This window comes from Pan troglodytes, chromosome 2, assembly GCF_028858775.2.
Source record: "Pan troglodytes isolate AG18354 chromosome 2, NHGRI_mPanTro3-v2.0_pri, whole genome shotgun sequence".
Classification (NCBI taxonomy): domain Eukaryota; kingdom Metazoa; phylum Chordata; class Mammalia; order Primates; family Hominidae; genus Pan; species Pan troglodytes.
In genome coordinates, this window is record NC_086015.1 from 112658092 (window position 1) to 112681845 (window position 23754).

The 23754-nt window shown below is 44.7% G+C and overlaps 1 protein-coding gene and 1 long non-coding RNA gene across 8 annotated transcripts in view; one reads left to right on the forward strand and one right to left on the reverse strand.

Annotated features, from left to right (window-relative positions):
• Positions 1–6348: 6348 nt before the first annotated feature.
• On the reverse strand, positions 6349–17722 carry DPPA4 (developmental pluripotency associated 4). 4 transcript variants are annotated; one of them, XM_063806957.1, is made up of 8 exons: positions 17458–17520; positions 15997–16133; positions 13854–13977; positions 11852–12012; positions 11715–11765; positions 10500–10788; positions 8880–9078; positions 6349–8019 (listed from the first exon to the last, which is right to left on the reverse strand). In XM_063806957.1, exons 3-8 carry the CDS (start codon positions 13873–13875, stop codon positions 7983–7985), a joined length of 759 nt encoding a protein of 252 aa, XP_063663027.1. In that variant the 5' UTR covers positions 13876–13977; positions 15997–16133; positions 17458–17520; the 3' UTR covers positions 6349–7982. The 4 variants fall into 4 exon arrangements, with proteins under 4 accessions (XP_063663027.1, XP_016797107.2, XP_063663028.1 ...); XM_016941618.3 differs by lacking the exon at positions 15997–16133 and having other exon boundaries at positions 17458–17722; XM_063806958.1 differs by lacking the exon at positions 15997–16133 and having other exon boundaries at positions 8880–9010; positions 17458–17573.
• A 39-nt stretch (positions 17723–17761) lies between these two features.
• Positions 17762–23754, forward strand: part of LOC101058805 (uncharacterized) — a 54085-nt gene continuing 48092 nt past the window's right edge. For 3 of the 4 annotated variants that reach the window (XR_001713517.3, XR_001713520.3, XR_001713519.3), the window contains exon 1: positions 18518–18717. This is a non-coding gene — a long non-coding RNA (uncharacterized LOC101058805). Of the gene's footprint in view, positions 17968–18517; positions 18718–23754 lie in introns of those variants that run through there. The other variant, XR_679105.4, reaches the window with a different exon arrangement.

The window sequence follows — 23754 nt, forward strand, 5'->3', positions numbered from 1 at the left end:
GCTCTTAATTAGGCCCCTAAAATAACTCTAAAACAGATAGCACCAATTTTAGTTTGGGAATTAGTGTACGTATACTTCAAAGCTTAAAAGTAGCCACTAACAGGGGGCTGAACTATTAAAAACAACCTTCAAAAAAATATTTTCGGCCGGGCACGGTGGCTCACGCCTGTAATCCCAGCACTTTGGGAGTCTGAGGCAGGCGGATCACGAGGTCAGGAGATCCAGACCATCCTGGCTAACAAGGTGAAACCCTGTCTCTACTAAAAATACAAAAAATTAGCTGGGTGTGGTGGTGGGCGCCTGTAGTCCCAGCTACTCAGGAGGCTGAGGCAGGAGAATGGTGTGAACCCAGCAAGCGGAGCTTGCAGTGAGTCGAGATCGCGCCACTGCACTCCAGCCTGGGGGACAGAGCGAGACTCTGTCTCAAAAAAAAAAAAAAAAAATCTTTTCTGAATACTTTTTTTCTCTTATTTATTCCAATAATAGACAATAGTCCTGAAATAAAAATGCATTACTTTTTTTTTTTTTAATTTTTATTTTTTGAGAAGGAGTCTCACTCAGCTGCCCAGGCTGGAGTGCAGTGGCGCCATCTCAGCTCACTGCAACCACCATCTCCCAGGTTCAAGAGACTCTCCCATCTCAGCCTCCCGAGTAGCTGGGATTACAGGCACCCGCCATGATGCCCAGCTAGTTTTTGTATTTTAGTAGAGACCGGGTTTCACCATGTTGGCCAGGATGGTCTTGAACTCCTGACCCCAGGTAATCTGCCCGTCTTGGCCTCCCAAAGTGCTAGGATTACAGGCGTGAGCCACCGCACCTGACAAAAATGCATTACTTTATTCAAATACATACTTTATTTTCTATATTGTAAGGTAAATAAAAATGCATTGTATTTCTCATTTAGATAAGTGCTTTCAAAATCATTTTTATTTTTTTAAATTTAATCTTACCTTTTTTCAAAATAGCTTTTATTTATTTGTTTATTTTGAGACAGGATCTCACTCTGTTGCTCAGGCTGGAGTGCAATGGTATGATCAGGGCTCACTGCAGCCTCTCACTCCTGGGCTCAAGTGATCCTCTTGCCTCAGCTTCCCCAATAGCTGGGACAACAGGCTCATGGCAACACACCCAGCTAACACTTTCTAAATCAGAGAAATATGTTCTTTTTTTTTTTTTTTTGAGACAGAGTCTCGCTCTGTCGCCCAGGCTGGAGTACAATGGCGCAATCTTGGCTCACTGCAAGCTCCGCCTCCCGGGTTCAAGCGATTCTCCTGCCTCAGCCTCCCGAGTAGCTGGGACTAACAGGCGCCCGCCACCACCCCAGGCTAATTTTTTGTATTTTTAGTAGAGATGGGGTTTCACAATGTTAACTAAGATGGTCTTGATCTTCTGACCTTATGATCCGCCCGCCTCGGCCTCCCAAAGTGCTGGGATTACAGGCGTGAGCCACCAAGCCCGGCCAGAGAAATATGTTCTACAAAAATAGATGTTTATGGAACACCAGTATATAATCGATAAAAGTGGAGCAACTCTGGTTGGGTTTTTTTTTTTTTTTTTGAGGCGGAGTTTCATTCTTGTTGCCTAGGCTGGAATGCAATGGCGTGATCTCGGCTCACCACAACCTCCATCTCCCAGGTTCAAGCGATTCTCCTGGCTCAGCCTCCTTAGTAGCTGGGATTACAGGCATGCGCCACTACGACTGGCTAATTTTGCATTTTTAGTAGAGACAGGGTTTCTCCATGTTGGTCAGGCTGGTCTTGAACTCTCAACCTCAGGTGATCCACCCGCCTCGGCCTCCCAAAGTGCTGGGATTACAGGCATGAGCCACTGCGCCCGGCCGCATCTCATATATTTCAGTGAAAATACAGTATGGCACAGTCAGTTTGGAAAACAGTTTGGCAGTGTCTTGTCAAGCTAAATGTACACTTAATATATGGCCCAGCAATCTCCTTCCTTGAGTATTTAGCCCAAATGAGTGAAACTTCAATATTCAAACAACAAATTACAGAGAGGTTTATGGAAGACTTATTTGTAATCATCAAAACCTAAAAATAACCAAATATCCTTCAAGTGGTGAAGGGTTCACAAACTGTGGTACCTCCACAAAATGGAATAGCACTATTCATTAATGAAAAGGAGCAAACTAATGATACATGCAAAAACATGTACCAGTCTCAAATACATTATGTTAAATTAAAGAACTCAGGCTCATTACATTTTTACAACATCACGGAAAAGCCAAATAATTAAAATGAAAAATAGATCACTGGGGCCAGGCGCGGTGGCTAAAGCCTGTAATCCCAGCACTTTGGGAGGCCGAGGTGGGTGGATTACGAGGTCAGGAGATCAAGACCAGCCTGGCCAAGACGGTGGCACCCCGTCTCTACTAAAAATACAAAAACTAGCTGGGCGAGGTGGTTCAGGCCTATAATCCCAACACTTTGGGAGGCCAAGGCCAGCGGATCATAAGGTCAGGAGTTCGAGACCAGCCTGGCCAACATAGTGAAACCTCATCTGTACTATAAATACAAAAATTAGCTGGGCCTAGTGGTGTGCACCTGTAGTCCCAGCTACTCAGGAGGCTGAGTCAGGAGAATCACTTGAACCCGGGAGGTGGAGGTTGTGGTGAGCCGAGATCACGCCATTGCACTCCAGCTTGGGCAACAGAGCAAGACTCCATCTCAAGAAAAAAAAAGCCGGGCCCAGTGGCACATGCCTGTAATCCCAGCTACTCAGGAGGCTGAGACAGGAGAATGGCTTGAACCTGGGAGGCTGAGGTTGCAATGAGCCAAGACCTCGCCACTGCACTCCAGCCAGGGTGACAGAGTGAGACTCTGTTTCAAAAAAAAAAAAAAAAAAAAAGACCAGGTTCGGTGGCTCATGCCTGTAATCCCAGCACTTTGGGAGTCCAAGGCGGACGGATTATGAGGTCAGGAGATGGAGACCATCCTGGCTAACACAGTGAAACCCCATCTCTACTAAAAATACAAAAAATTAGCTGCGTGTGGTGGCAGGTACCTGTAATCCCAGCTACTTGGGAGGCTGAGGAAGGAGAATCATTACAGGCGTGAGCTACCACACCCGGCCTGAAACAGGAGTTTGAAGGAAGAGCAGAATGTAGAAAGTTCTTAACCTTTGCATTCTAGTTAGAGCTGCATGACTTCTGGAATGGGGAGGAATTCTTGTCCACTCTGTTTACCTCTTTAGAACCCTCCTTGGTGTTATAAACCCCCTGATGTATTGTGGTCCTCCTCCTAGTCATCTACCATGGAGATAAACAAGACTTCTTTCAATCTGTAGCTCTGACATGTACAGAAATATTAGGGGTAGTTATGTGACACAAACTATTTCCTCTTTAATTTCCAAACTAACCATTTTTTCACCTTTGCGATAAAATTTAGAGTGAAATGCACAGATCTTGAGTGTACACTGTAATGAGCTTTAAAAAATGAGTAGCCAGGCCGGGTGCGGTGGCTCACGCCTGTAATCCCAGCACTTTGGCAGCCCGAGGAGGGCGGATCCCCTGAGGTCGAGTTTGAGACTAGCCTGACCAACAGGGAGAAACTCTGTCTCTACTAAAAATACAAAAAAATTAGCAGAGAGTGGTGGCACACGCCTGTAATCCCAGCTACTCAGGAGGCTGAGGCAGGAGAATCACTTGAACCTGGGAGGCGGAGGTTGCGGTCAGCCAAGATCGAGCCATTGCACTCCAGCCTGGGCAACAAGAAACACTATGTCAAAAATAAAATGAAATAAAATAAAACAAAATAAAATAAAATAAAATAAAATAAAATGATTAGCCAATTCCCCCAATCAAGATAGAAAATATTTCTATCACCAGAAAAATTCCTCTGGGGCTCTTCCAGTCAATTCCCATTACTTCCGCCCTTTGGAAAACCAGCTTTACTTTTTATCACCAAGATTAGCAATTCTTACACTCTTCTGCAGGACTTGTGAAAACACATTGCTGAACCATGCCCTGTGTCATTCAGTAGGTCTGAGATGAAGTAATATGCATTTCAAAGTTCCAGGCTAATATGGATGCTCCTGGTTTGGGGACTAAATGAGAATCACTGTCACATTTTATGGAAAACTTTTATTTTTGAGATACAGTTTCGCTATTTTTGCCCAGGCTGGAGTGCAATGGCGGGATCTTGGCTAACTGCAACCTCTGCCTCCCGGGCTCAAGCGATTCTCCTGCCTCAGCCTCCCAAGTAGCTGGGATTACAGGTGTGTGCCACCACGTTCAGCTAGTTTGTATTTTTGGTAGAGACGGGGTTTCACCATGTTGGCTAGGCTGGTCTCAAACTCCGGATCTCAGGTGATCCGCCCCACTGGGCCTCCTAAATTGTTGAGATTACAGGTGTGTGCCACTGCACCTGGCCCTTTTTGTGTGTGTGGGGGACGGAGTCTCACTCTATTGCCCAGGCTGGAGTGCAGAGGCACAATCTTGGCTCACTGCAACCTTCGCCTCCCAGGTTCAAGTGACTCTCCTGCCTCAGCCTCCTAAGTAGCTAGGATTATAGGCATGTGCTACCACACCCAGCTAATTTTTTATTTTTTATTTTTTTTTTGAGATGGAGTTTTGCTTTTGTTGCCCAGGCTGGAGTGCAATGGTGTGATCTTGGCTCACCACAACCTCTGCCTCCTGGGTTCAACCAATTCTCCTGCCTCAGCCTCCTGAGTAACTGGAATTACAGGCATGTGCCACCACGCCCGGCTAATTTTTGTGTTTTTAGTAGAGACAGGGTTTCTCCATGTTGGTCAGGCTGGCCTTGAACTCCCAATCTCAGGTGATCCACCACCCCCGGCCTCCCAAAATGCTGGGATTACATGTGTGAGCCACCGCATCCGGCCAATTTTAGCTTTTTGTGAATACAGAGATTGTCCTCTCGTTACTCACTGCAAGATCCGCCTCCCGGGTTCACCCCATTCTCCTGCCTCAGCCTCCCGAGTAGCTGAGACTACAGACGCCTGGCTAATTTTTGTATTTTTAGTAGAGATGGGGTTTCACCTTGTCAGCCAGGATGGTCTCGATCTCTTGACCTCGTGATCCGCCCGCCTCGGCCTCCCAAAGTGCTGGGATTACAGGTGTGAGCCACCACGCCTGACCCTTTTTTTTTTTTTTGAGGCAGGGTCTCTGCTCTGCTGCCCAGGCTGGAAGGGCAGCGGTGCGATCATGGCTCACTGCAGCCTCAACCTCCAGCTCAAGCGATCCTGCCATCTCGGCCACCCGAGTAGCTGGGACTACAGTCCACAGGCCACCACAGCGGGCTAATTTTTGTACTTTGGTGAAAGGGTTTCAACATGTTGCTCAGGCTGGTCTTGAACTCCTGGGCTCAAGTCATCTGCCAGCCTCAGTCTCCCAAGTGTTGGGATTACAGGCGTGAGCCACTGCCCCTGGCCCCTGTGGCTCTTCACATATGGCTATGTCTAAGTGTCATTCAAAGCAAGGTAGACTCATTTAATTAGCCTGAGACAACAGGTGTAATCAGGACTAATTGTTTCCTCATGATTAGATTTACATTATATTTTTGGCAATGATATTGTGTATTTCCCATTGTTTATCAGAAAAGACATTTTAGTTTGTAACATTCCTGGTGGTGCTAAGTTGGAATCCTTGGTTAAGGTGGCTGTAGCCAAATTCCAATTTTTACGTCAGTAAGCCCCATCGTGCCAAAATGTAGAAATTTTATTTCCATCAACAATGTGTTCAGAAGCCCTGACCAACGTTTACCCTTGGAAGCTGCCATGTCCCTTTGGAGCCAAGAGAAATTTGCAAGGCTGGCTCCAGGTTTCCCACACCAGATACAATGTGGGCACAGACCTATTTGTACAAGTTATCTTAACATCCAGATGGGAAATTGGGAATATAAACCTCTTCTCTCAGCTCCCCCTACAACAGCAAGATGTCATGCCTCTGCCAGGGAACTCATCTGAGACACAGGGAGTTTATAGCTCCAACTGTCTTCCTCTTAGTATTCTGGGAGCATAGCAGGGAGACAGGGAGTGGGGGACTGAATGTGATTGATAGGAACTTTGGGGGAGGCCTGTGAAAATTAGGGTGATTTGGCAAGTATGTAACCTTAAGGTTTTATCTTGCTGGGGCAGGAAGATGAGTAAATAAACTGTCTTACTGGTAGACTCCAATTATTAATTTATTTTGTATACAGAGAAATTTAAGTTTATTGAAATGTGTTAGAAACAGGGAAGTATCTACAAGCAGAATCGTAAAGCCAAGGACATTTCCAAATTAATAGAAAGGAAGGAAACAGAACAGAAACTTGACCCATCCAAATAAAGTAGGGGAGAAGTTTAAAAAGGAAACAAAACGAACAATACACATAGTATAAGAAAAAATGTCTATTATTTATTACACTGAATAATTCTGACCACCAACAACCAATGGGGCGGGGGGGCAGGAGAGAAGAACATCTTGCTTCTCAACAAACTTTCCTCCCTTGCTTTAACATTTTTGAGGATTCTTTCCCAAACCTATTACACCTGTATTATGATGGTTACAAATTTTCCAACTCTTCCACTCCTTCCAGTGCATTATTTTTAGTATCTTCATTAAAGGGGCAAAAAAAAAAAAAAAAGATCCCCTACTTGTAATAACAAAACAATGTTGGAAACTGTCATTAAATCAGGATAAGTGAATAACAGATCTGTTCCCAGACTCGCAGGACTATAAATTTAGGAAGCACACAAAAAAATTAAAAATTAATTACACAATAGGATACGTTAAATATGTACAGCTTTTTGTATGTGAATCATACCTAAGTAGTTTTAAAAACAAATGATCCAACCCATACCACCAACTAATAAAGAACAAACGAGTCATACAAAAGAAAAATCACACTTTTTGGTTTACTCCTACTTGAGTTAAGAACACTAACAATAAAATTTGCATGCAATGAATATGGTTAAATACAACAGATGAATTATTTTACATACAGGTCTTATTTTTATTTATGGAGAATCGGTTAATAAACACATTTTAAGTTCAATATATTATGTATTTATGAGTGGGAAGCAACCTTAAACATTTTAAACTCCAGAAATATACAAAACAATTATAAGTGAAATAATACAAAGTCCCTTGTGTTTTGATCCTGGAGTCAAACCATAGAAATCTCAGGTTATTAAGAGAACTTTGAAAAATATTGTTTAGAATATTAAAAATCATGTGTTTGGGGGAGGGAGGGAATTAACAGCCTTTCTTTGCCTTAAAATACTTTACGTTTTATGAAATTGCAATTGGAATGAAGCAGCTCCTAAAGTAGTCAGTGTTCAGAGGAAGAGAAAATTGAGCACAAGAGCCAACTACCATTTTACTCAAGTCCATCATAATGCTTAGCTGAAGAACTCAAAAGAGCTGTTGAAGGTCAGGCGCAGGGGCTCATGCCAATAGTCCCAGCATTTTGGGAGGCTGAGGAGGGTGATCACTTGAGTCTAGGAGTTTGAGACCAACCTGGTCAACATGGTGAAACCCCATCTCTACTAAAAATACAAAAAATTAGCTGGGTGTGGTGGCAGGTGCCTGTACCTAGCTACTCAGGAGGCTGAGGCAGGAGAATCATTTGAACCCAGGAGGCAGAGATTGCACTGAACTGAGATTGCACCACTGCACTCCAGCCTGGGCAACAGTGGGACACTGTCTCAAAATACAACAACAAAGCTGCTGCTGAAGTCACGTCTATTTTAGAAAAGTAGTATGAATGAGTTTTTCTACATATTAACTACAATTTATGGTAATTTGTGAAATGTTTTTCCATTTTTAAATGTAAGAGTCTCTATCTCCACTCACAAAGCAACAGGCACTGCTAGGGGTCTTAGGCTAACATCTGCCACCCCACCAGTCTGCATGGCCCATAAACAGGTGCAGAGGACCAGAGTTCACCTGTCAGCAGCACCGCAGAATCCAACTCTCCAGCTTTTCTGCCATTAATTACCATAGATGTGGCCTTTTTCCTGATATTCTATTCCCATTGGAGGCTTTTTATTAAGACCTTGTTCCTATAAAGCAAATAAAATATTTGTTTTTAAAAAGAATGAAGAAATATTAAAAATAGCCAAGAAACCCGCTGCTGGAATGCTGTTGAAATTGCCCTTACAACTTTAGGATCATAGGTAGCAAGCCTGTGATCCTGTCATTCAAGAATGAAGATCATCAGCCAAGTTATCATGCCTCTGTAATATGTTCCCTGACTTGTGCCAACCATGGACAAGAGGCCTTGGAGGGGCTCTTCTCATCACTTTCCCAAAAACCCAAGTATGTCATTAAAGGACTACCCAAAGTGACCTCCTCAGTTCTCTTCAACTTGCTTGGCATAGAGAGATTATCAAAACACTCACAGCAAAAAGTAGGATATCCCAAAGAAGGAAAAGCCAATCACACATTCACATACTTCCTCCTGTGGGAGATGGTCTTGCTATGTTTCCCAGGCTGAGAAATTACCGATCTCTCCTTTCCATCTAGTCGATTCTTCCCTTAAGGAACCTCTTCTTTGATATTCGTCATGTTATTCTAGGTGTTTACATGCCCACCATCCCTGTTAAGACTGTAGGCTACTTAAAGGAAGAGGTTTTTTGCTAGTCATTATTTCTGTGTAGGGCATACACTTTGAATATAGTAATTATATAATGTTTGTTGCTCCCAGAATTCTGTGTCTCCAGGTAGAAGCATTAAACCCTGACACATAAATGCTTTCTTTTTCCTGGGGATAAACTTAACTGAGTAATAATTTTCTTGAAACTCTTTACTGACAATTTGAGCTTAAAATACCTGGCTATTTAAGATTAATGTATATCTTAACTTTCTGCAATTGAAAATCCGGCACCCACTTTTAGTTTGTAGAAAAGCATCAGGTAATTACCTGTGAACACATTTGGGGCACAACATATTGTCTTCAAGGTGCGGGGGTGGAAAATTGGAGGCAGGAAGCAAGAAGAGTGCACTCACTCTCCCTTCTTGCTTTTCTGGAACCCAGGCTTGACCAGCATGAAACTGCAAGTGAACCCAACCATCTGTGTCTGCAGGGAGACTTTTCCCATGGACCACACACCACCTGACACCTGGCAATGGCAAAGGAAAGAGACAGGTACCCACACACCAGGATGACATACTGATGTAAGACTGCATTATGGCCCATCACCCTTGATTAACCAGCTCCAAGATGTGAACCCTGAAATCCTAACTTAACCTCTTCTCTATTCTGTTCTCCTTTAGAAAAGCATACAAGCTGGGCGCAGTGGCTCACGCTTGTAATCCCAGCACTTTGGGAGGCCGAGGCGGGTGGATCACGAGGTCAGGAGATCGAGACCATCCTGGCTAACACAGTGAAACCCCGTTTCTACTAAAAATACAAAAAATTAGCCAGGCGTGGTGGCGGGGGCCTGTAGTCCCAGCTACTCACGAGGCTGAGGCAGGAGAATGGCGTGAACCCGGGAGGCGGTGCTTGCAGTGAGCCAAGATTGCACCACTGCACTCCAGCCTGGGTGACAGAGCGAGACTCCATATCAAAAGCAAAACAAAACAAAAAGCATACAAGACAGTTCCTGTTAAAACTTAAAAATGTAGTTGGAAGTAGTATAGTTGTAGGTGGGCAGATGGTAGAAAGACTAACCCAGAGTGTCTGGAAAGGGCTTCATGAAATAAGCTCAGGGGTCTCAGCTCTTAACACACATTGGATTATGCTAAGCAGTTTGTCTTCTTTTGTTGTATTTTCTGTAATTCTTCCAACATATAAGGTAGGTATTACCCATTTTACAATGAAAACGCTGGGAAATATTTTAAATAACTTATTAATGCCATTCTGGGGCTCAGTTGCAGGCAATTAATTTTAGACCTTGCCTTTAATTTAAATTGCTTAAAGGGTAAAGAAAGAAAACCAGACTGCTATCCCCTTCTGATGCCATCAATAATTTAGAGCAGTGGTTCTCAAACTGTGGTCCCCAGACCAGCATCCTTAGTACTGCCTGGGAAACTGTTAGAGATGCAAACTCTTGCCAGGTGCGGTGGCTCACGCCTGTAATCCCAGCACTTTGGGAGGCCAAGGTGGGAGGATCATCTGAGGGCGGGAGTTCGAGACCAGCCTGACCAACATGGAGAAACCCCATCTCTACTAAAAACACAACATTAGCCAGGCATGGTGGCACATGCCTGTAATCCCAGCTACTCAGGAAGGCTGAGGCAGGAGAACTGCTTGAACCTGGGAGGTGGAGGTTGCAGTGAGCTGAGATCATGCCACTGCACTCTAGCCTGGGCAACAAGGGAGAAACTGTCTCAAAAAAAAAAAAAAAAAAAAGGAAAAAAAAAAAAAGAAATGCAAATGCTCAGGTCCTGCCCTAGACCTGCATCAGAAACTCTGTGGGCAGGGTCCAGGAATCACCGGCCCTCAAAGGGATTTTGATATACCCTAAAATGTACCAGTGATTGATATCTACTAAGCTTATTTCCCCATTGGACCAGAATAAGCTCTTCATGTTGTGCTTACCAGAGGCCTCTTGTGGAGATTCCACTGCCTCTGGCGTCCTCGCCCTGGCTGAAATTCTCGCCCAGGAGGCCAGCAAAGCCTCTGGGGCAGAAGTTGTCACCACAACTGTATTAACTCCCTCAAGGAGAGCAGTGGAATTTTCCAGGGCAGGCGGCCCCCCCGCAGGAGGAAGAGCCACTTCAGGAGGATGTGTCTCAGAACTTTGCAGGGACGTTTCCCCTTTTTCCACCTTTAATTTTTTTTGCAATGATTTCCGGATTTTGGCCTCTTTTGCTGTGCTAGGAAAATCCTACAAAAAGGGTTAAATAATAAAGATAAAAATACAGATTAAAATTCTAACAAAAATGGCCTAAGGGTTAAGGAACTCTTGATCAAATACAAAGTTTCACTTCGGAGGACTAGGTTCAAGAGATCTATTGTACAAGTTGCTAACTATACATAGTTAATAACAATGTACTGTCTTCTTGAAAATTGCTCAGTTGGCCACCCAGTGGCTCAGGTCTGTAATCCCAGCACTTTGGGAGGCCAAGGTGGGTGAAACACTTGAGGTCAGGAGTTCGAGACCAGCCTGGCCAACATGGTGAAACCCCGTCTCTACTAAAAATACAAAAATTATCAAGGCATGGTGATTCATGCTTGTAATCTCAGCTACTCCAGGGGCTGAGATAGGGGCATCACTTGAACCAGGGAGGCAGAGGTTGCAGCCTGAACTGCAGCCTAAGTGACAGAGGGAGACTCTGTCTCAAAAAAAAAAAAAAAAAAAAAAGAAAAGAAAAGAAAAGAAAAGAAATGAAAAGAAAAAAATAGAAAAAAAGAAAATTGCTGGCCGGGCGCAGTGGTTCACGCCTGTAATCCCAGCACTTTGGGAGGCCGAAGTGGGTGGATCACCTGAGGCAGGCGCCTGTAATCCGAGCTACTCTGGAGGCTGAGGCAGGAGAATTGCTTGAACCCGGGAAGTGAAGGTTGCAGTGAGCCGAGATGGTGCCACTCCACTCCAGCCTGGGTGACAGTGCGAGACTCTGTCTCAAAAAAAAAAAAAAAAAAAAAAGAAAAGAAAGAAAGAAAAAAAAGAGAAGTAGAGATGGGAAATATTGTTCTTTCTTAGAACTAGGGGTGGAGGAACAAGGTGAGGCTAAGACAGTTCCTTTACTCACTTTTGAGGCTACAATAGGTAATTAGGATAAGCATTGAAACGTCCATCCTTTAAAAAGTTACCTTTTGATTTGGGTAGGCAAAGGCACACAGGCGCTTATATGCATCCAATTTCTAAGACAATAGAAAACTGAGTTAGTAAGGCAAATAAGGTTCCCACCCTTCCTCCCAGCAGCACCGTCCCCAGCCTGGGCCCTCACCTGGCCTTTGGAGCTCAGCTTCAATTGTTGGCACCAGGCCCGCAGAATGTCCCGGTGAATCAGATTAACAGGTGGCAGTTTAGAAGGTAATGGAGGGATTGGTATCTTCTTCTGAGGTCTGGGGTTGTCAGTGTGCTCTGCCTTTTTCTTAGGGCAGAGCACTGAAGCAGAATGGAATCAAATTAGTAGTAATTATCTTTGTGTAGCTTTTCTGAATTTCAAAAGTAAAATCACTTTTTTTTTCTTTTTTGAGACAGAATCTCGCTCTGTCGCCCGGCTGGAGCGCAGTGGCGCGATCTTGGCTCCCTGCAACCTCCGCCTCGTGGGTTCAAGTGATTCTCCTGCCTCAGCCTCCTGAGTAGCTGGGATTACAGACGCCCCCCACCACGCCCGGCTAATTTTTTGTATTTTTAGTGGAGATGGGGTTTCACCATGTTGGCCAAGCTGGTCTCGAGCTCCTGACCTTGTGATCTGCCCACCTAGGCCTCCCAAAGTTCTGAGATTACAGGCCTAAGCCACCGCACCCAGCCTAAAATCACTTTTAGTTAATAGTCCAATCCCTCTCAAACCTAGGATTTACCACTTCTAAAACCCAGTTTTATTCCTAAATTTCCCCACTACTCAGGTACACTTGCTCCTTTGTGAGCCCCTTAATCCACAGAATCCAGGTGGTGGCAGCGGAGGTTGCACTTCCATCCCAGGGGAATTACCGCTGTCTTAGACTTGAGATCATACTCAGTGGTGTCCTCTACCCCCAGAGCAAAATCAACACCTGACAATGCTACACAGGCAACCACTAATACCCCTAATTCTGCCAGCCCACCCTAGGTCAGGGAAGCACTCTGGTTTTTTCATAGCAGGTATGTTTCCTTAGCTCTGCTGTGTTTCTGTTCATCCCGCTTCTGCACCTCACATACCTTGTCTTCATTCAGTAAAGATTTCTGGCTGGGCGCAGTGGCTCACACTGTAATCCCAGCACTTTGGGAGGCCGAGGTGGGTGGATAACCTGAGGTCAGGAGTTCGAGATCAGCATGGTCAACATGGTGAAACGCCGTCTCTACTAAAAAAATTAGCTGGGCGTGGTGGCACATGCCTGTAATCCCAGCTACTTGGGAGGCTGAGGCAGGAGAACTGTTTGAACCTGGGAGGCAGAGGTTGTAGTGGGCCAGGATCGTGCCATAAAAATTTCTAAGGCTGGGCATGGTGCCTCACACCTGTAACCCCAGCACTTTAGGAGGCCAAGGCAGATGATCACTTGAGGCCAAGAGTTTGCAATCAGCCTGGCCAATATGGTGAAACCCCGTCTCTACTAAAAATACAAAAATCAGCCAGGCATGGTGGCACACGCCTGCAATCCTAGCTAACTTGGGAGGCTGAGACAGGAGAATTGCTTGAACTCGGGAGGCACAGGTTGCAGGGAGCTGAGATGGTGCCACCACACTCCAGCCTGGATGACAGAGCAACACCCTGTCTTGGTGTCTCAAAAAAAAAAAAAAAAAAAAAAAAAAAAAACCAGCCTGTAATGACACTAATAGTAGGGTTTACTCTGTACATATTACTTCTCAGGCATAGTCTAAGTGCTTCACTTAACTACTCTATGTAAATTTTAACACTCCATTCCCACCGCTTAATAAAGGTAGATATTGTCCTAACTTATTTTTAGAATAGGAAGTCCGGTTTCAAGAATGGGTCTTCAAATTTACAGCTGTCTGTTCCCAAATCATTGCACACTGAAATCCTTAACTCCAAATAGCAAGTGAAGGAAAAAATGATCAGCAGAACCAAATATGCTGTGGAAGTCTGAAGATAGGAAAGGATCAGTTAGAGCAGTGGTGACCAAAAGATGCTTCAGGAAGGTAACAGTTTAAGCTTGGCTTCCATGAAGTGCAGGATTTGCACAATACATGATGGAAATTTCTTCCCTGGTTTTTCTTCTTCAGAAAAATTCCTCTGGCTTCTAAGACCCGAGAAGGTGGGATTTGAGGATTTGAAGACCTCTTACCTTTATTGCCTTTGACAGACATTTTTTCTTTGGTTCTCTTTGCTGATGTTCCTGGCAAAGCAATTGAATTTGGTTGATTAGAAGCCTGCTGATCCTCTTCCCTCGACTTCTCTGTGGAGGTCCACTGGGGAACAGAGGAGCTGGTCAGTCATTCCTCTAGTGTCCAAACCACACATACACTACCTGCCTCAAGATAACTCACTTCTAAGGCACCAACGCAGTTACTGGACTCCACTGGCAGTGTGGATTCTCCTCTGGATATCATCTTAATACTCAGTTTCATTTACAAGACTGGGAAACAATGATGGAAAAAATGGGAGGAAGCCAGTTTGAAAGCACATGAAAAGACAGATACAAACAAGAGTAGAAGAAAACAGGCTCTGCCTTGGGGGGAAGAAGCGCTTAGGTAGGCTCACGCCTGTAGTCTGAGTGCTATAGGAGGCCAAGGCAAGAGGATTGCTTAAGTCCAGTAATTGGATACCAGCCTGAGCAACAACATAGTGAAACCTTGCCTCTACATAAGGAAACAAAATTAGCTGAGCATGGTGGTGTGTGCGTGTAGTCCAGCTACTCGAGACTGAGATAGGAGGATCGCTTGAGCCAGGGAGGTAGGTAGAGGCTGCACCACTGCACTCCAGCCTGGGTGACAGAATGAGACTGTCTGAAAAAAAAAAAAAGAGGCCCTTAACTCACTTACTATATTCCATCATCTCTCACCTGGCAGAATTTTTTCCCCCAGTCCTTCATTCTTGACGCCTTCCAAATAATTTTCTAACACTGTTGGCAGAGTGACACTATGAAAAGTTTCAGTGGTTTATTGCTCTTAACATAAAAGTAATTGTTTTTAACATTACCTACCAGCCTTTTATCTCCTATTTCACACTGCTCTCCCTGACCAAGCTCCAGCCACATAATTCCTTTCCTTTCCAAAGTTGTTACATTCCTCAGCCCCAACCTCCACCCTACTTCTATTTACACTTTAAAATCTTACACCTTAAAAATCTTACTCTTCTTTTAAAAGTCTCACCTCAAGTGCTATTTAACCTGGTCCTTCCAGACCAATCTACTAAATACTACCTCATTTCCACTACTTGTTAATTGCAATTACATTGGTTTGTGTGATTTCTTTTTCATCATAGGCAATCAATAAATATTGGTTCATTGAATTAAAGGAAGCAAAGTGGGAGTGGGGAAAAGTTGTTTAATCCAGAGACAGTAACATATATTGAGCCTCTGTCTCATACTAGGCATTGGCTTTGATATGCTCCTTACTTTCATTTTTTAAAAAAATATTTATTTATTAAAGAAAAGGTCTTGCCCTGTCACACAGGCTGGAGTGCAGTGACAGGACCATAGCTCACTCCAAGCTCTACCTCCCGGGTTCAAGTGATCTTTTGCCTCAGCCCCCTGAGTAGCTGGGACTACAGGATGATTTTTTGTAGAGGTGAGGTCTCCCTATGTCTCCCCCACTGATCTCAATCTTCTAGCCTCAAGCAATCCTCCCGCCTTGGCTCCCCAAAGAGTTGGGATTAAAGGCGCGAGCCACTGCGCCCAAGGGTTCCCTATTTTCTTTTTCTCTGAGAGGAGTCTCGCTCTGTCACCCCGGCTGTAGTGCAGTGGTGCAATCTCGGCTCACTGCAACTTCCACCTCCCCGGTTTAAGCAATTCTCTGCCTCAGCCTCCCCACTAGCTGGAATTACAGGTGCCTGCCACCACACCCGGCTGAATTTTTCTATTTTTAGTAGAGATGGGGGTTTCACCATGTTGGCCAGGCTGGTCTCAAACTCCTGGCCTCAAGGGATCCGCCCACCTCGGCCTCCCAAAGTGCTGGGATTACAGGCGTGTGCCACTGTGCCTGGCCTTGGCCTTCCTTTTTTCATTCATTTAATTCTCATAGCAAGCAATCTGGCAACAATTACTTCTCAGACACAGAAGCTGAGAATCAGAGGTAACATAAAGACACAGATTAGGGGTACATTAGATATAAATTAAAATTTAAATATAAAGGCTGGGCTCCGTGGCTCACGCCTGTAATCCCGGCACTTTGGGAGGCCGAGGTGGGCTGACCGATTGAGGTCAGGAGTTCGAGACCAGCCTGGCTAACATATCGAAACTCAGTCACTACCAAAAATACAAAAACTACCTGGGCGTGGTGGTGCGCGCCTGCAATCCCAGCTAATCGAGAGGCTGAGTCAGGAGAATCGCTTGAACCCGGGAAGCAGAGGCTGCAGTGAGCCGAGATCGGCTACTGCACACCACTCTGGGCGACAGAGTCAAACTCTTAAAAAAAAAAAAAATTAATATAATAAAATTTCTCCTAAATCTAAATCCTTTTCTTCACTTTCAGGGTGGGTTACTGGACAAATTAACATTTGTATGGCATTTTTACATCTCTATAGCAGTTCCACATTTTGATTTGAAATTTATATTTGCATAACCCTTACAAAAAGTACTCACTTTGGACCTCACAAAAAACTTAAAACCGAGACAGTTAAAAATGACCCAGTTCAAGTCAAGAGGACCTGAGAGCGCTCGGATATGGCCGTTCAGTGCCTGTGCAACGTCTTAAATCCTCTCTTCCTTCAGTTTCTGTCTGCATTGTTCCCAATGTTTGGCTTCTGATTACTCCTAGGTCCTTAAGGACGATGGGAAAAGGGGACGAATTCATTCTCAGCACCCTCGGTGTTTAGGATCTGTGTCCGTCTAAAGGAAATTAAGGGGTTTCATTCTTTTCCAAACTCAGCTCAATTACCTCTTCCTAAAATCTTTCCTTTACCACCCTTTTCTCCTGTTACCATTTCCCTCTAGCCCCCATATTCAGTTAGTTCTTTCTGACAGGACTAAGCACCTCTTCAAAACAGAAAACCCGGGCCGGGAGCAGCGGCGCGCGCCTGCAGTCCCAGTAGCACTTTGGTAAGCCGAGGTGGGAGGATCGTTTGAGCCTGGGCGGTTACAGTGATTAGTGATGGTGCCACTGCACTCCAGCCAGGGAGACAAAAGTGAAACCCTGTTCCAAAACACAAACCTGAAAACCTAATTTTTTAACTTTTTCTTTTGAGGTGGAGTTTCGCTCTGGTTGCCCAAGCTGGGGGTGCAATGGGGCGATCTCGGCTCACCGCAACCCCCGACTCCCGGGTTCAAGCGATTCTCCTGCCTCAGCCTCCCGAGTAGCTGGGACTACAGGTGTGCGCCACCACACCCGGCTAATTTTGTACTTTTAGTAGAGACGGGGTTTCTCCATTTTGGTCAGGCTGGTCTCGAACTCCCGACCTCAGGTGATCCGCCCGCCTCGGCTGCCCAAAGTGCGGGGATTACAGGCGTGAGCCACCGCGCCCGGCCTCTTTTTTTCTTCCCCCCATCTTTTGACACCCTCAACCTCCTCAACTAAACCTAGAAAACCTCATTTCTTACTTGTCTGCTCACTCCAATATACCAGGCTGCAATCATATTCTTGGGCCTTACTCTTAAAAAAAAAAAAAAAAAAAGTCAAGAGGAGAAAATTCGAAGGCACATTCTTTTCTCCTTAAAGGAAAAATCAGGAGTGCCCAGGGAAGACAGAAACACAAAGACAGACAGAAAACAAATCCACTAAAACTGTACTGACCTCCTTGCCTTTTCCCTTCTCCATACTTGTAGAAGAAGCGGAGCCTCGCAAGATGCTTCCAAAATGGCCCCTGCCCCAAGATTGCGATTTGCAAAGTCTCCTCCCACTTCCTGCCGCCCGAAGACCGTTTTTCTCTCCACCTCACCTTTTCTTTTCTTCTCCCCTTCTGTTCCCTCCCCCACAATTTGTAAATGCTAAAATTGCATTCTTTCTTATTCATGGGGTGACTTTTGTCTGGGTTGAATTACTAATACTATTCCTGGCCCTTTTCTGTTCACTTTAAATGTAATTATCCAAAGTATGGTTCCGGAGACATTGGGAGATTGAGCACTCCTTCAGAACGATTCTACGGGGAAAACACAAAACAAAACAAAAAACAGTGGCCAGAGACTTGAGCAGGATGTGTGAAGGGATTTAATAATGGAACTTGTGGAAACAGTAGACTTCAGAGACCAGACTGGCGGCTTGAAGAAAGCTATTTTCTCGTACCAAATACATTCCATTTCCTAAGTAAGTTAACCAACTAAAACTCCAGGTTTCTCTGTACTAATACCGAGCATCTTTTCATCTGCCAACGAACTAATAATAGTAGCTTTTAAAGTCTATAGAGTATTTGTTATTTATTTTGTAGAGGGCAAGTGGGAGGGTCTGGCTATTTTGACCTGGCTGGTCTCGAACTCCTGCCCTCAAGTAATTCTCCAGCCTTGTCCTCCCAAAGTGTTGGGATTACAGGCGTGAGCCACCACTCCCCGCCCAAGTATTTTTTTATATCTCAAATTGTGAGTTTTAAATTCAGTCATTATTGTTCCCCATTTTATATATGACTAAAGTTGGTATAAATTTTTATTGATAACTTTTCCAATAGCACAGTAAGTGAACCCCTAACCTACTGACTCCCAAAGAAGTTCAAGTTTTTCTCCTTAAAATAATTTGAAAAATCCTTCCTCAGATCAGTGCTCCCTGTCAGATTGTCAAGAGATGTGAAGTGAAGGAAGCAGTGGCTGTGTGACTGAAACCCTCCCTTGTCAGGGTCCAAAGTCTCTTTTGTTCTTTGGTTTACTTTGTTGTTTTTTTTTCCTACATCTCATTGCTTGTCCTAAAATGATAAATAAGAGACTGTCTTTATCCAAATGGTGTTAGTAATCTGCTCACAGGCTAGAAATCCACGGACAGAAAAAGTAAGTAAACGGAGCCCAGGAATAGAGAAGGAAGTGCAGGTTGTGGACTGGGCAACCCCCAAGGCGGCAAAGAGGAAACCAGGTGAGTTGAGGTCATCTGGGAGATATTAGGGCTTTGATTTAACAATTCTTTACCACAGCCTTTGATAACCACCAGTAGGACTTTCTAATTAAGGTTTGTGTATAAAGTGTATAACTGAATCATCTTTCTTTTGTCAGTGTAATTGAACGTAACATTCAGAATAACTGGAGTTCTGGGCTGGGCATGGTGGCTCACGCCTGTAATCCCAGCACTTTGGGGGGCTGAGGTGGGCAGGTCACTTGAGTTCAGGAGTTTTGAGACCAGCCTGGCCAACAATGGCAGAACCCCTTCTCTACTAAAAATACAAAAATTAGCCGGGCATGGTGCGTGCCTGTAATCCCAGCTACCAAGGAGGTTGAGGCAGGAGAATTGCTTGAGCTGGAGAGGCAGAGGTTGCAGTGAGTCGAGATGGTGCCCCCACACTCCAGCTTGGGTGACAGAGCGACACTCCATCTCAAAACAAACAAACAAACGTAATAATTGGAGTTCTGAATCAAATAGAAACTGAGGCACTGAAACATCTAATTCTGGGCAAGCTACTAACTAATTTGGTATGAACAGATGGAGTGTGTGCTGGGATTAATCATTTATAAATTATTGGGTCCGCTACTATTTCTGGGAACACAATTCTAAAAGAATTGCACCAACCATTTAAAACATGGGTTAGCTGACATCCTATACATAAAATGAATGAGTACAATTTTATTTAAAATGTTTGGAAATAATATTACTGAGTTCTGGAAGTAAGCAAAAAGCCAAATATGGTCTGCAGAGGGTGGTGGCTCCTGACTGTAATCTCAGCATTTAGTGGGGCTGAGGTGGAAGGATTGCCGGAACCCAGGAGTTTGAGACCGGCCTGGGCAATTTAGTGAAATCCTGTCTCTACAAAAAATAAAAAAAGAAATTAGCTGGGTGTGGTGGCACGTGCCTGTAGTTCCATCTGGATGCTAAGGTAGGAGGATCACTTGAGCCCAGGAATTTGAGGCTGCAGTGAGCTGTGATCATGCCACTTTACCCCAGCCTGGGCAATAGAGCCAGACCCTGTCCCCTCTCCTCCTAAAAAAGCAAAAAAAAAAAAAAAAAAAGTGAAATATCTTTTTGTCAGGTTTGTTGGAGTTGTAATTTATAGGCAGTTTGGGGCAGAGTGCAACCTATTTGTGCATTGGTTTTTCAAATGTAAAGTAGGAATAACTAAGTTTATTGTGTTTTCTGAGAAATAACTAATTTTGTGTGTAAAATTTCCTACAAATATTTGGTAGTCAAAAGAAAAACTTTACTGCTGTTTTTAATGTTTTAATTCCAGTGCCTACACTTCTATCTTGATTTCAAAAAGTATTCATAATTGAACAACTAAATCTCCCATTCACTTACAGAATAAAAATGTATTAAGCGCTATTTTTGGTGTTTTTTTTTTTTTTTTGAGAGGGAGTCTCGCTTTGTCACCCAGACCGGAGTTCAATGGCACAATCTCCACCTCCCGGGTTTAAGCAATTTTCATGCCTCAGCTTCCAGAGTAGCTGGGACTACCAGCTCATGCCACCACACCCATCTAATTTTTGTATTTTTAATGGAGACAGAGTTTCACCATGTTAACCAAGCACTTGAACTCCTGACCTCAGGTGCTCCACCTGCCTCGGCCTCCCAAAGTGCTGGGATTACAGGCGTAAGCCACCACGCCCAGCCCACATGCTTTTAAAATGAATTTTATTTGTATGTATAATCAAAACAAATGCAAACTGTTCAATTATGACACTTGCAAAGCAGGATAATTCCCTGTGTATGACAGCCTACAATAGGGGTTTTTATTTTGCTTTGTTTATAAAGATGAGGTCTCACTGTTGCCCAGGCTGGTCTCGAATCCCTGGGCTTAAGTGAGCCTCCCTCCTTGGCCTCCCAAAGTGCTTGTATTATAGGCATGAGCCCCTTGCCCTGCCCTGCAACAGGGGTTTTGAAGTCAGAAAAGTATCAGATCTAAAGGAGATGGGGAACTGAACTAACCGAATAGGGGAAGGGAAGGATGGGCCCTAGGGAGAAGGCACCCCGCTCCTGAGGCAGCTCAGCATGGTCAGGGACTGAAAGAAGAGCAGTGGGGTTGGAGCTCAGAGAGGGAGGGGTTAAGTGTGAGCTGAGCAGGATAGGTAGGCCTTCTGATCTTTAGGTTGAGGACCACAGGAAGCTACTGAAATATTCAAGGTGTGGGTAAGAATGGGCTGACTCTGAGCATTTTGTAAAGCCCCCTCAACTTCAATGAGACAGAAGTGGGGATGATTAGAGTCGGCACAGAAGGTGAGTTAGGAGGCTACTGAGCAGCCTTGCAACTGGAGAGGAAGTGTGGACTGTGGTTAAGAGCACAGACACCAGGGCCGGGCATGGTGGCTCACGCCTGTAATCCCAGCACTTTGGGAGGCCGAGGCAGGCGGATCATGAGGTCAGGAGTTCGAGACCAGCCTGGCCAATATGGTGAAACCCTGTCTCTACTAAAAATACAAAAATTAGCCGGGCGTGGTGGCACATGCCTGTAATCCCAGCTACTGGGGAGGCTGAGGCAGGAGAATTGCTTGAACCCAGGAGGCAGAGGTTGCAGTGAGTCAAGATCGTGCCATTGCACTCCAGCCTGGGCGACAGTGTGAGACTCCATCTCAAAATAAAAAATAAAATAAAAATAAAACATAAAAACACAGACACCAAATCCAGGCCAGATTGATTGATTTTTAAATGTAAGGCTTTAGCAGCTAGCCGGACAGGATTTAAACCCCAACCTCCCCTTCACTAGCTGTGTGACCTGGGCAATAACGTTAGGTCTCTTTGTTTTCTCATCCATAAAATGAGAGTCATGAAAATAATAGCCTTTACTTAGAGGGTTGTGGGCGTGTCTGGAGAAAACAGTGTCTGGCACAGCACATGTTGGGATCAGAAGAGCAGGGCGTGGTGGCTCATGCCAGTAATCCCAGCACTTTGGGAGGCAGGAGAATCGCTTGAGCTCATGAGTTCAAGACCAGCCTGGGCAATATAGTGAAAACCCATTTCTACCAAAAATACAAAAAATTACCAGGCGTGGTGGCGCAGGGGTGCCAGCTACTTGAGAGGCTGAGGTGGGAGGATCGCTTGAGTCCAAGAGGTGGAGGTTGCAGTGTGATCATGCCGCTGTACTCCAGTCTGGGTGTCATAGTGAGACCTTGTTTCAAGAAAAAGACAAAAAAAAAAAAAAAAAGAGTTGGAGAGGAATGAATTTGAGAGATTTAGGGGTATTCTGGTTGGGTTTTCTTTTATTTTTCCTTTTCCTTTTTTTTTTTTTTTTTTTTAAGAGGTCTCCCTATATTGCCCAGGCTGGTCCCAGGTGAAACTCCTGGTCTCACATGATCCTCCAGCTTTAGCCTCCCGAGTAGCTGGGACTAAAGGCCAGCACCCCTAAGCCCAGCTTTTTCTTTTCGCTTTCTTTTTTTATAAAAAAATTTTTAATTGAGTAAAATGAACTGAATTAATGAGTCCTTTAGTTTACCCGGAGGCAGTGAGTCTTCCAAAGTCATTAATCTGCATCTACAGAAAACAAACCAGCATTGATTCATATGTAACACTGTTTCCTGTCTAACAGAATGGAGAGAGGGGGCAGGAGGTGTGGCTGTGGGGGAGGGAGGGAACCCTTGTCTGTATCTCTCTGCTGTGTATTCCAGAAGCGCTGAGTCAAAAGCTGGGTTTATTTAATATTTATATAGAGTTCCCCAATTTGTAACAGTGCATGAAAATACCTCTTTCCCCATGTCCAAGAGTCTAGTATTTTAACAAGTACACTAGAACTTGACACACCTAATTTATAATAATTCTACCTTTCAGTATCTCCTATAGTGGATAATCATTGCCGTTTTAGTGGTTATTTTACTTTAGGAAAAGGTGAGTCAGTTAAAATTAAATTTAGGGAGTAAGGCAGATCGTGAGGTTAATTAATAACTTTTGTTTAAAAAGGGAAAAGTTGGAGGTAGATGATAGATCTGGTTATCATCAAAAACAAGAAAACCCAAACCTATTTGTTTATAAACAATTTCCCTCCCTCCCTCCTTTCCTCCCTTCCTTCATATCTTATTTTTATTTTTTATTTGAGACAGAGTCTCGCTCTATAGTCCAGGCTGGAGTGCAGTGGCGCAATCTCAGCTCACTGCAGCCTCTGCCTCCTGGGTTTAAGCGATTCTCGTGCCTCAGCTTCCCAAATAGCTGGGATTACAGGCGCCAGCCACCACGCCCGGCTAATTTTTTTTTTTTTAATTTTTATTTTTTGAGACGGAGTTTCGCTCTTGTTGCCCAGGCTGGAGTGCAATGGCGAGATATTGGCTCACCGCAACCTCCGCCTCCCGGGTTCAAGCGATTCTCCTGCTTCAGCTTCCCGAGTAGCTGGGCTTACAGGCATGTGCCACCACGCCCCCTAATTTTTTGTATTTTTAGTAGAGACGGGGTTTCACCTTTAGCCAGGATGGTCCCGATCTCCTGACCTCAAGTGACCCGCCCGCCTTGGCCTCCCAAAGTGCTGGGATTACAGGCGTGAGCCATCATGCCCAGCCCTCCTTCATATCTTTTTTTGTTTGTTTGTTTTTTGAGACGGAGTGTCGCTCTGTCGCCCAGGCTGGAGTGCAGTGACGCGATCTGGGCTCACCGCAAGCTCCGCCTCCCGGGTTCACGCCATTCTCCTGCCTCAGCCTCCCGAGTAGCTGGGACTGCAGGCGCCCGCCACCACGCCTGGCTAATTTTTTGTATTTTTAGTACAGACGGGGTTTCACCGTGTTAGCCAGGATGGTCTCCATCTCCTGACCTCGCGATCCGCCCGCCTCGGGCTCCTAAAGTGCTGGGATTACAGGCGTGAGCCACCGTGCCCCGTCATATCTTAAGCACTGAAAATAAAAAGGCGAGTCTGGGCGCGGTGGCTCACGCCTGTAATCCCAGCACTTTGGGAGGCCGAGGCGGGCGGATCACTTGAGGTCAGGAGTTTGAGACCAGCCTGGCCAACATGGCAAAACCCCGTCTCAACTAAAAATACAAAAAACAGCTGGG

Excerpts from the sequence above, each read along its gene's own strand:
- DPPA4 (XM_024355598.3), bottom strand. The coding sequence starts at position 14,136 with ATGAAACTGAGTATTAAGATGATATCCAGAGGAGAATCCACACTGCCA. Across the intron at positions 13,978-14,055 it reads ACTGCGTTGGTGCCTTAGAA|TGGACCTCCACAGAGAAGTC; the intron begins GTGAGTTATCTT and ends TCTGTTCCCCAG. Across the intron at positions 10,789-11,714 it reads TTGCCTACCCAAATCAAAAG|GATTTTCCTAGCACAGCAAA; the intron begins GTAACTTTTTAA and ends CCCTTTTTGTAG.